Source organism: Dendropsophus ebraccatus, chromosome 2, assembly GCF_027789765.1.
Source record: "Dendropsophus ebraccatus isolate aDenEbr1 chromosome 2, aDenEbr1.pat, whole genome shotgun sequence".
NCBI classification, from domain to species: Eukaryota; Metazoa; Chordata; class Amphibia; order Anura; family Hylidae; genus Dendropsophus; species Dendropsophus ebraccatus.
This window is the reverse complement of record NC_091455.1, coordinates 55,661,174-55,673,520: the sequence shown is the minus strand read 5'-3', so window position 1 is coordinate 55,673,520 and position 12,347 is coordinate 55,661,174. Positions and strand designations below refer to the sequence as shown.

Sequence of the window (12,347 nt, the reverse complement as noted above, 5' to 3'; positions counted from 1 at the left end):
CCATTGCTGATTTGCCTATGAAAATGCTTTGGCTTCTCCACTGCGGAGCCGTTACCCTCGCACATCTTCCACGTTACTATAAAAGTTATAATTTTCGCTCATCTCTCAATCTTCTACTTTAGGTTTCTACAATAACAATCAAAAGATAGCAGTTAAGACCCTCAAGCCGGGATCCATGTCCGTAGAGGCGTTCATGGAGGAAGCCAACTTGATGAAGACGCTCCAGCATGACAAACTAGTGAGACTTTATGCTGTGGTCACGAAAGAGGAACCAATTTACATTATTACTGAATTTATGGCGAAGGGTAAGTCCTGTCAGTATGAGTAGGGACGTGACGTGTGTGTGACACACATTACAGTATGTTTTGTCTTTCAGGAAGCCTGCTAGATTTTCTCAAGAGCGATGAAGGGTCTAAAGTTATTCTTCCAAAGCTGATCGACTTCTCTGCTCAGGTGTGCTCACTATAGTGTCCATATAGTAGCCATTGACGCCTACTTAAAGTGCTTGTTTCAAAGTCAGTCAGTCACTCTTATTTGGCTGCTCCTAGTTTTGGCTCAAACGTGGAGCCAGAGGAGAAGACTACTCTGTTAGGTTTATTTGTTATAATATATTACATGCATAGGTTTTCTTTATGAGACAGCTCATTTAAAAGGAGTTATCAAGGTATATGAAATATTTTATATTTTGCTGGCATACTCTCCTACCTCAGTCTCCCAGCAGCTCCCAGTATGACATTATCTAGTCCCTTCATAATCATTTGTCTTCCTACTTCTGAAATGGGCTGGCTTCAGCAGGCACTGCCCGCTCTGCCAATCACTAGCCACAATGTTGTCACTGATTGTCCGTCACTGCTGAACAAGTCTCAGTCGTAGGAAGAAGAGTGATGAGCAGGGCTGAATGACACTATGCTGGGAGCTGTGGGGAGACCAAGTTAGGTGAGTATGCCTTTTGTATTTTTATAGCACCTCTAGCAAAATATTAAAAAAAATGTATGCCCTGCCAAAGCCTTTAATAGGTGTATACACAGTTACCTGGAAATAATAAGATAAGGAAATGCTTGTCAAAGCAAAGGGCAATATCATAAAGCTGGACAACCATGTATAGTTCCAAGATTTATCTCCTTATGGATGTTAATGGGGCATCATCCAACTGATAGTTATGGTGGATCAATAGGATATACAATCACTTTCTACTTAGAGAGGTTCCTTGTTACTTCAACAACTCCTGAGAATGGATCTATTGTGGTCACCTTTTCTTTTTTTTCTTGAACCGTAGCACTCCAGGCCCGATACTGTGCAGTAATTCCTATGCCCAATGGCTGGCCAAGTGACTGCTGTGCAGGGAAAGACTGTGAAGGAGCTGCAACTAAATCCCTGCTCTGGCCCCTTAACTCTTAAGATTCTTGGTGTTCCAGAAGTCTGATAGCAGTAGGTCATGTGGGAATACCCCTTTAAGCTCCTTGTGTTATATTGACCTCCTTTGACAGAAGAAACATGATTTCCTTGACTGCTGGATTCCTTGCCCGTTGTTTACAGTACAGGAAGCTGTGTACAGTAAAAATAACACACATACCTATTGGAGAGATGACCGTAGCCTGGTCTTTTCTTAGAGGATGCAAATGTGAGTGTCAGTTTTTGGCTCCTATACACCATGTTACATAAACCTTGGATGCAAAGTTAAACCCTCTGCTTGTGTTCCCATTCAATGGGTCATTGTGCAGTACATGGGCTGTGGGCTACCTTGTGTTATGCCCTCATGAAGAAGACTGTTTATAGGTAAAGGAGAACACACGGAGGCTCAGACAAAGAGGGATTTCTTTTAAACTAGGAAGTGGCGATAGGTATGCAAATCTCATGGGTGATGACCTACAGAAATGTTGAGGCTTGATAAAACTTGGATGAGAGCTTGATCCTTTATCAGCAGTAGCTCAGGTGGGAAGGAATGAAGTCCACTCCCTGTATTTATGAGCAAATTAGCTCAGGTTAATGATTGTCTGCTATTGATCCACGTTGGTTCCAATAACCTATTAGTAGTGCAGTGTTGTGTAAGTAATCGGTCAGCTGATGTCTCTGCTATATCTGCATTTATAGACGCCTTCTCCAGTGTTCACTTTTAGGCTTGGTTCACACACTGTAAAACACTGGCCGTTCTGTGACCCGGCCAGTGTCAGTGAAGATCATCCCAGCCGCTATTGTGTGAACTGACAGCTCTGTGAAGCCACTATTCAATGAATAGCCACCGCACAAAATTGACATGGCAGTTTTCGCTGTGGCCGCTAGGGATTCCGGACGGAGTGTATACTATGTGTATACACTCCCGACAGGATTCCATTGATTTCAGCGCAATGCTTATTTGGAATTAATCACGGCCGTTGTGGCAGTAATTTGTCCTTGTAAAGGGAATGGGTAATCTGCAACCAGACAGTTCTGGCACTGCCTTATCTCTCCCCCCAAAAAATAGGGCTCGGTGGAAAAAATCCAACATGCCTGACCCTTTTCTCGTCTGTTGTGAGGACACCATACAATTTAGACTTTTTGCCTGGGCACCTTTGTGTGACACGTTTTATTATCTTTTCTTTGGTGACACTTGGTGGCAATTTGACCTGATAAATAGGTAGCCATCTTTGCTTGATGGAGATTAGAAGATTTATAGTATAAAAAAAGTAATGTTAACAGCTTGTCTTGTTCACCATGTTAGGTTTGTGTTACTGTGAAAAAAGCTTTGAGAAAGAGGAACTGAGAATCTTCATGGTCAGCATGTGAATAGTATTGTATAGCAGCCCAGGAAGGGGAAGTAACAGGAGCTTGAAGCAGAACTGCAAAAAGCTGAAAATCTATCTATCTATCTATCTATCTATCTATCTATCTATCTCCTATCTATCTATCTCCTATCTATCTATCTATCTATCTATCTATCTATCTATCTATCTATCTATCATAGATTCTCTGCTCCCCTGATGCTGTGTTTTGAGGTGATCCTTTGTGTGATGTCTTGCATTACCACACTTACTCCATAGAGTCCTAGGTATAAAATGTAGTAAAAACAAAAGGTGGAGTTACCAGTAGTAGTCAGTCATAGTCCAGTTTTTTCTACTTAAAGGGGATCTGTCACTAGGTTTATGCCACCTTAAATGAGGGCAGCATGAACTAGTAACAGAAATGGTGAACAGATCAATATATCACTTACATCATTTTGTTCAGCCATTCTCCTAATATGCAGGAGAATAGGATTCTTGCCACACCCCTCCCTCTCCCTGCCCTCCTGCTGCTGATTGACAGTTGACTGTTATATACAGTGCATGGATGGAAAACAGACGCAGGTGGGTGGAGTTTGCTGGTGCTCCTGAATAATGAGGACTACTGGACTCATGCACATTATGGAGAAGGCTACTTATCCTCCATGTTATTCAGGAGGATATCTCTGGATCAGCTGCACAGAACAAAGTGATACATTATTCTGTTCAGCTTCTCTGTCACTAGTTTATGCTACCCTGAGATAGGACACCATAAACCTGCTGACAAAAGTCTCTTTAAGCCCATATAGAAAATATAGGTGGAATTGTTGCTGTTGTATTCTTATTATTTTGATACGTGAAGCACTTACATTTCTCAGTGGGATGTGGATGTACACCTAAAATATAGAAAACAAATTTAGGATCAGATCATTTCCCATTTGATTGCTTGATCTCACTGTCTACCTACCATTGTGGGACCACTGGGTGGGCATATACAGTACCTTGTCAGCAGATTGCACAGAAAGTGTCTGGATCTGCCACAATGAAAGTAGAGTGTACAGTCTTTACCTTCTGAACTGCTGCTTGTAGTTACTGTATGTTTTGCTGTATGTACGTGTTTTACCAGATAACCCAGGACATAAAAATATGATGTTAGTGATGGTCAGGTTCTGCAATGTGCCAGGGGATATAATGTGATGTGGTGTCAGGAATAGCACAGCCACATTTAAAATAAGAGACTAACAAAAGCAATGTAGTATTTTACAGTATGTCACACATTCTCATTCGGCAATATGTGACACCTAGACTATATAGGCCTGGCATATTCTTTCATCTCATAACCTCTCTTACAGATTGCAGAAGGCATGGCCTACATAGAAAGAAAGAATTACATCCACCGTGACTTGAGGGCAGCCAATGTGCTGGTTTCCGAGTCTCTGATGTGTAAGATAGCAGACTTTGGTCTGGCCCGAGTTATTGAAGATAACGAATATACAGCGAGAGAAGGTAAGATCCTGCTATTCATATATATACAGATTGTATATCATTGTATATTAGGCTGTAAGACAGATTAATGTTATCTTAATATGAACCAAGCAATTTACTCCCCTAGAAGGTCTATAGAATAAAAACATGTATTAGTTCTCCCCGTCTCTTCTAGTCGATGTGTAGTTCAGTGATTCCCAAAGGATAAAATATATAGTATTTTATATATCAGCACACATGGAGCAACGTCTTAGACACTGCTCTCTTCTGTCTTAAAGATTAGGTTGTGACTGGTGTATTTGCTCTTTCAGGTGCAAAGTTCCCCATCAAATGGACATCTCCAGAAGCGATCAACTACGGATCATTCACAATTAAGTCAGATGTGTGGTCATTTGGAATTCTGCTGTATGAAATTATAACATACGGAAAGATACCATATCCAGGTAAGTACAGGCTTTATTATGGGGGTGAAACAATGACATTATAATGTATATTTAATATAATTGTCATTGGTACGATCTCCAGCTTCTTTTTTTTCTGGGGATATATTGCTATATCTAAGGAGAAACATCTCATTAAAGTGTACCTGTCATTTAACCCTTAGGGGACACAGCCAGTTTTCATTTTTGCGTTTTTCCCTCCTCGTGTATATAAGGCCATAGCGCCTGCATTTTTCCACCTAGAGACCCAAATGAGCCCTTATTTTTTGCGCAACTAATTGTACTTTGCTATGGCAGATGTAATTTTTGCCTAAAATGTGCCGGGAAACCAGAAAAAAAATTATATGTATGGTGAAATTGAAAAAAAAAAGTTTTTTTTTATTTGTGGGGGGGGGGGGGTTGTTTTTACTCCGTTCGCCCTGGGGTAAAACTGACTCGTTATATATGTTCCTTAAGTTGTTACGATTACAACGATATGTAACATGTATAACTTTTATTTGATTTGATGGCTTGTAAAAAATTAAAACCTTTTAAAGAAAATATATGTTCCTTAAAATCGCTCCATTCCCAGGCTTATAGCGCTTTTATCCTTTGGTCTATGGGTCTGTGTGAGGTGTCATTTTTTGCGCCATGATGTGATCTTTCTATCGGTACCTTGATTGCGCATATACGACTTTTTGATCGCTTTTTATTACAATTATTCTGGATTTGATGCGACCAAAAATGCGCAATTTTGCACTTTGGGATTTTTTTGCGCTGACGCCGTTTACCGTGTGAGATCAGGAATGTGATTAATTAATAGTTCGGGCGATTACGCACGCGGCGATAGCAAACATGTTTGTTTATTAATTTATTTATTTATTTTTATTTATAAAATGGGGAAAGGGGGGTGATTCAGACTTTTATTAGGGGAGGGGGATTTGTGTTATTAAAAATACATTTTTCTTTTACTTTACACATATACTAGAAGCCCCCCTGGGGAGTATATGCACTCTGATCTCTCATATATATAGTTATACTGCATGAATCCATGAGATCTATTGCTTTTGGCTGCTGCAATAGAATGCCGAGCCGGGATCAGCGCCATTACGGTGCAGACCCCGGCCCGGGAGATGCGGGGATCGCCCCCCCCCCCCCCGCAATTGCGCCGCAGGGGGGCGATCCCCCCACTGGACCACCAGGGATGGATATGAGCAAGTATTTAGAAGCAGCTGTCAACTTTGACAGCTGCTTCTAAGTACTTAATTAGCGGGCACGGCGATCGGACCGTGCCCACTAATAGCCGCGATCCCGGGCCACATGCGGCACCCGGGATCGCGGCAGTCCATAGCGGCACGAGGACGTTCAGTAACGTCCTGGTGCAGCTATGGGTTAAAGGGGTTATCCAGCGCTACAAAAACATGGCCACTTTCCCCCTACTGTTGTCTCCAGTTTGGGTGGGGTTTTGAAACTAAGTTCCATTGAAGTAGATGCAGCTTAATTGCAAACCACACCTGAACTGGAGACAACAGTAGGGGGAAAAGTGGCGATGTTTTTGTAGCGCCGGATAACCCCTTTAACATATAGGAGTGGTGTGGTAGGCTTTCAGAGGGCAGGGACAGCAGGACAGAGTAGATAGCAGAAATATGCCTCCTAGTGTTGGTGGTGAAGCAGCATACCTTTAAACAAACTTCTAATGTGACATATCAGAAGTTTGTCTATATCGCTTCTCGGCCTTTTGGCTAAGATCAAGTGTAGTATCTGTTCTTATCAGTTTAATATCTGATACGTCCCTATCTGGGGACCATATATTAAATGGATTTTTAGAACAGGAGATGGAAAAAGAGCTTGCTCTGTCCTCTCCAGGCATTGACCTGGTATTGCAGTGTTTACAGGTTCACTGTCTGGAGGCCGAGACCCCCGCCAATCGTTAGAATTAAGGGGAAGATGCATGCAGCAGGGAGCGCTCTGCCTCTTCATCTCTGTCTCTGTTCGACGGAATAACAATGGAGCCCTATGGAACTTCCGTTAATCGCTGTACTGTACTGTTCCATATGGCTCCATTATAATTCAGTCGACTGCGACTTTAGTAGGGATACAGAGATAAAGAAGCAGAGCACGCACTGCTACATGCATCTGCCCCTTCATTCTAGCTATTGGTAAGGGTCTCTGCATCTGGACCCCGACCAATACAAACCTTTGACATGTAACTTTGACATGTCAGAAGTTTTCTTGAATGATAGATACACTTTAAGTACAAGTAATACATCTAGAAGCATTTGTGTGAAGTCTGCTATTAGCATACATAGATGTATCCCATTCAGATATACCGTAAGCCCTGATATCTGTGGAAGACAGTGTCTGGAGGAGCTAGCACATTTATTAAAATCCGTAGACTGCTCTTATAAAGCCTGCCTAATAAAAACTTTTTACATGTCCTAGAGAGATGTCAAAAGTTTTTATCGGTCAGGGTATGGATGTTCAGACCCATACCAATAAGTAGAATTGTGTCTGTGACACCTGGATGGCCCTGTAGACTTCCCCCTTTTCGAGTGACACTTTGCTTCAGCTTCTACTGGCTTACCCCAAAGCTAGATGTATTCACTGTTTAGACTGCTCATTATTGCTATGTAATGTCCACCATGCCACTGCTGCTTCTGTTTGTGCATGGGAGACATCATAAAGGCTAGTCTGCTCTCACTCTTGAGCTGTTCTCAGGGAAAACAGATAGTTACATGTTGAGGCCAAGCTGGTGGAAAAATGATATATACAAGGTATATAATGGTCACTAATAGTGCTGCTCCTAATGTACTGAAACAAGGCAGCTTATCCTGAAAAGACAACTAGGGGTTTTCCCTGATGTCAGGAGTAACCCCAGAGGTACTCCGGCTGAAAGTTAGTTCTCTATGAACCAACAGGACAACCCAATACATGAAAATTTAGAGTGGATGACATATTACCTGTTAATAAGGTACAAGCAGTTCAGAATCCCCTGCAGGCGATGACGATGCCGAATTCTTATTGTGTAACTTTTTCTATTTTTAGGAATGAGCAACGCAGATGTGATGTCCGCACTGCAACGCGGATATAGATTACCACGTGTGGAAAACTGCCCGGAGGAACTGTATGAAGTCATGAAACAGTGCTGGAGGGAGAAAGCTGAAGAGAGACCTACATTCGATTACTTACAGAGCGTCTTGGATGACTTCTACACAGCAACAGAAGTGCAATATCAACAGCAGCCATAGATCATGGCCCGGACCTCTAGATACTGTGCAGATACTGATGGAGCAGGCTGGAGGTTCCCTCCTTGAGGAATATCCACCTACAATGACTGCATCTGATTCCTGAAGCTTTAGAGGGTACAGGAGTACCTGCAGGCGTCAGCATCTGATCCTTCTGTATATAATGGACTACATTTTCTATATTTAAGAATATTTCTTAAGCTCCAGCTGTGAATTACCACCCGTTACCATTTCACAGACTGTGCAGCCATTATATGGGTTGTTGCAATGTACATGATAATGTAATGTGCCATTTACTCTTCGCTAACATGACCAGCACCTGCTAATCGGTAAGCGGCGGGTTCTCCTCTAGTGTGGGAAAGTGGAGGTGTATGTAAAAGTGTGTGTGTGCCACAACAGCCAAGGGTTGCCAAGGCAGCTGAACTGTTCACACATGTGACGCGTTATATGTATGTCCATGGGGCGACTGCTGCACATAGCATGGACATATAACAAAGTCCTTCCTGGAATTACAAGAGCATTGTGTGCGTCCATCTAGTGATGTAGCAGAGCTGAATTTGGCACATCACGTATGCAGTAGGTTACCTGCAGTCCTATGTAAGGCTATTCATTACATATAGTGAGATCACAGTGAGTTGTGACAAACTCATCTCTTCTATATATGTACATGTTTAGTATAGAGGTATGAAGTTTACTGTTATATTCTCAGGGACTGTACTAGAAAAAGAACATTTCCTTTCAAGCCTGTGACCAAATCTATGGGAATAGCTCAATGTAGAGTAAATGGTTTCACTAGGAGTCAGATGGGCTTGGGCAGCGGTGAAGAAATGGCCCTTAATGTGTTTTATAGTATGCAGATAAGAGCAAGTGCCTTGGAAAACTTGGGGCCAAATGTTCAGGTACTGCCCGTCACCACGGGCCATATGTTTTAAGGTGCACAGTCCCACTGATCATGATTTATTTTCTTTTTGCTTTTGGTACCAATATTTGTTCTATATACAGGCTCTCTTAAAGGGACATCTCTATATAGGACCCATAAGTCTAGTAGTGGGAGGTCAGATCTTCTTTAATGTGTTTTTCATTTCACTTTATTGAATTAGCCCTATAGTTCATAGTTTTCTATGTAAAGTTACTATGCAGAAACCAATGGCTGGTGCTGTAAGCCAACCAGGACAACAGTGTAAGTAGTTCTGCAGGATGCAGCCTTTGCCAAACTGAGCAACCATCTAGGAAATCAGTCTTCTCATCATTGATATGCTGACGTGATCCGTGAACTGGTGTGCACTCTATGACGGCATAATACGTTCAGTATAGCACAGTAGATTTGATGACAGAACTAGTGCCGTCTCTATTCTTCCTAGACTTAGGAAGCACTTAAATGGGATGTCCAGATGTGGCTTAGAATATTTGGATATTTTTTTTAATCCAGTATTTATGATGATCTTGGTTGCTTTTTAGTCTTGACACGCTTAGGCTACATTTTCACGTAGCAAAACTAGCGGAATTGCCGTTAGCCTCCCTCTCATAATGGGAGTCTATGGGAGGCGTGCGCTGCTGCTCTCCCCTCGCTGAACATGTTTATTCTTCAGCGCAGAGAGACGCTGTGAGAACAGCAGCGTGCGCCTCCCATAGACTCCCAATATGAGAGGGAGGCTAACTGCGTTCCGTCGCGGAATTCCGCTAGTTTTGCTACGTGTGAACGGGGCCTTAGAGTTATGATCAGAAAACACAGGTTAGCTGCACAGTGCAGTGGGAGTCTGAAATACATTACCTCTCTAAACAGAGGCCATAGCTTCCTCCCTCTTACTTTACACTGCAGCTCTACTTGTTCATACTGGCTGCTGCGGAGGAGGTCAGGTGATAAAGTAACTGAGGACTGAGCAATAAGATCACAAGTTCCTTGTCACACATGTACCGAGGTTAGAGTGACACATGCTTACATGATTTACCTTTCATATTATTTCCACTAAACAAGACTTGCAATGTTAAGCTACTTAGTCATTTAAAGCGAATGTACTATTAGGTACATTGCTGTAAGGTATTTACATGAATAGACTGTCACCGATGCGGTGATGCTGGTGCTCCTGTCCTACTGAACCACGGCCCAGTTCCTGCGCACGGCACTGGCCTGGCCTAAAGCACTGGAGGAGGGCCCTCCTGCCCCCATTGTGATGAGGGTCCATTGCCACATTACAGAAGGGAAGGCGGGCCTGCCTCCAGTGCTTCAGGCCAGGCCAGTGCTTGGGAATATGGCCGTGGGAAAGAAAAAAAAAAAGGCCAGCGGCACCTTCTATTTATGTATAAGCCTTAAAGCGATATACCTGATGGTACATTTGCTTTGATAGTTATATAACTTTGATATAACTTTTATAAAACTTTGATATAACTATGCAGTAGATGAATTATGCCTAATATGTATAATGTACCATATATACGTGTCTTATGTGTATTTTGTTCACAGAGCTGTACAGGCGCCATCACGAGTTTCTTTTCTTTTTTTTCTTTTTTTTATTCATCTTTAGGTTTCCAATATTCCAAGTCAATCTTTACAATACCTTCTTTGTGTCAGGCTCCTAATAGTTGGCTGTGTAAGGTTGCATATGAGCGCTAATAAGCCAGATCGGTGCTCGCTAGCAGTGCCTTTACAAGGCATGATCAATCGTGCATCAATTCAAATGCATTGTTATCGGCCGCACATCTGTTTACACAATGGCTGATGATGGTGATTTTTACAGCTGCACAAAAGATGAAATCAGCAGACGAGCGGGTTTTCGCTTGCTTGTCTGCACTTTTACACAGGCCACTTATCAACTGAATGGGCGTTCCTCGGAATGTTAATGATAATCGGCTTGTGTAAAAGGGCCTGAACAAAATGGGGTGGTCTGCCGCAGAGATTGGCAGGTCACAATTGCCAGCAAACGTTGCCCTTCATCTCATTTAGGGTACAAACACACACGCCGGATGCACAGCTGATTTCACGCTGTGAAATCCGCTGCAGATCCCTTGCCTGTGATTTTCAATGAGAAGACATGAGATTGACATCCCGCTGTGAGTATGTCTTCTCATTGAAAACCACAGGCAAGGGATTCGCAGCGGATTTCGTGTGTGTTTGTACCCTTAGAATGAATAGTGTGTCACCCCAGTGGTGGCAGCTTACGAGTTCCTCCAGGACCGCTGTGGTTGTATTTCATTACTATACCGTTTTTGCTTTAGGTTGTGAGCTATCTGAATTAATCACAGTCTCTGCTTTTCTAGACTTCACATCAAACTAATGTGTATAATGTTTTTCATAGAATGTTGTGAAATATGAACTTTGTTATGGAAGTAACTATTTTACATGTGATTCTTGTATACATGATGCTGTATAAAAGGCTTGTTCGATTAATTAAAAAGAAAACAGTCTGTGAATTTTATTTGCTATCTATTATGGGTTTTAGACTCTTTGGGGGAGATTTATGAAACATGGTGTAAAGTGAAAGTGTTCCAGTTGCCCCTAGCAACCAATCAGATTCTACTTTTCATTCCTCACAGACTCTTTGGAAAATGAAAGGTGGAATCTGATTGGTTGCTAGGGGCAACTGAGCCAGTTTCACTTTTCACCATGTTTGATAAATCTCCCCCTTTGTGCCTTTCTTAACATGGGGTGTGGTGTAAAATGGGATACAATGTGACAGGTTGCGCTGAAATTTAGGTGCAGATTTTTTTTTTTAAATGAATTTGTCAGAGCTAATTCATGTTTTAAACCACTGACAGAAATGTTAGGACAAGGGGAGACACAGTACCTTTCATATATCTAACTGTACTTCCAGGAAATAGAAAGATGCCTTTAGTCTCCAGTGCAAAGTGTCAAATAAACTTCCCTAAACTGCTGCAAGCTGGAATATCTCCTAACTGCTCCTCCCATACCTGACCCTGCTTGATTGACAGTCAGCTGCAAGCAGAGCTCCAAGTAGGGTCGGGGTTGGGTGAGAAGGTGTTCCGGACGGATCAGAAGCTTAGAAAAGCCTCTCTGCACTGAGAAATAAAAGCATGTTCTATGCTATGGAAGTGCAGACAGATATATGAAAGGTACCATGTGTCTCCTTGACCTAACATCTACGATCAGGGTCAGCAGTTTGCAACATGATTTGCATCTGATAGATTCACTATAGGGTCCATTTACACAGTAGTATGTTCATAGGGCTTGCCGTAAAGAATGTCACTACCACCACTATTTGTCTCATTTGTAAAAACAAATCCAATTTTAATTTTTGCACATTTGCTTGTTCCTCCTCGTGTTTAAAAGGCCATAGCACTTGCATTTTTCCGCCTACAGACCCACATGGGCCCTTATTTTTGGTGATACCGATTGTACTTTGCAATGACAGAATTAATTTTTCCATAAAGTATACTGCAAAACCAAGGGGGGGACATTTTATCTATGCCCCAAGTCAGTATGATTACAATGATAGGTAAGGATAGGT

General features: G+C 42.1%; 1 protein-coding gene and 1 non-coding gene across 6 annotated transcripts in view; both read left to right on the top strand.

The window, feature by feature from the left end:
* Positions 1 to 11,292, top strand: part of LYN (LYN proto-oncogene, Src family tyrosine kinase) — a 52,050-nt gene extending 40,758 nt beyond the window's left edge. For all 5 annotated transcript variants that reach the window (XM_069957579.1, XM_069957577.1, XM_069957578.1 and 2 more), the window contains exons 9-13: positions 123 to 305; positions 377 to 453; positions 4,088 to 4,241; positions 4,532 to 4,663; positions 7,685 to 11,292. In XM_069957579.1, coding sequence (XP_069813680.1) covers positions 123 to 305; positions 377 to 453; positions 4,088 to 4,241; positions 4,532 to 4,663; positions 7,685 to 7,887 — 749 coding nt within the window. In that variant the 3' untranslated portion in view covers positions 7,888 to 11,292. The remainder of the gene's footprint in view (positions 1 to 122; positions 306 to 376; positions 454 to 4,087; positions 4,242 to 4,531; positions 4,664 to 7,684) is intronic.
* On the top strand, positions 6,362 to 6,550 carry LOC138785095 (U2 spliceosomal RNA). Its single transcript, XR_011362068.1, has one exon. It is a non-coding gene; the product is annotated as a U2 spliceosomal RNA (small nuclear RNA).
* Positions 11,293 to 12,347: the final 1,055 nt, after the last annotated feature.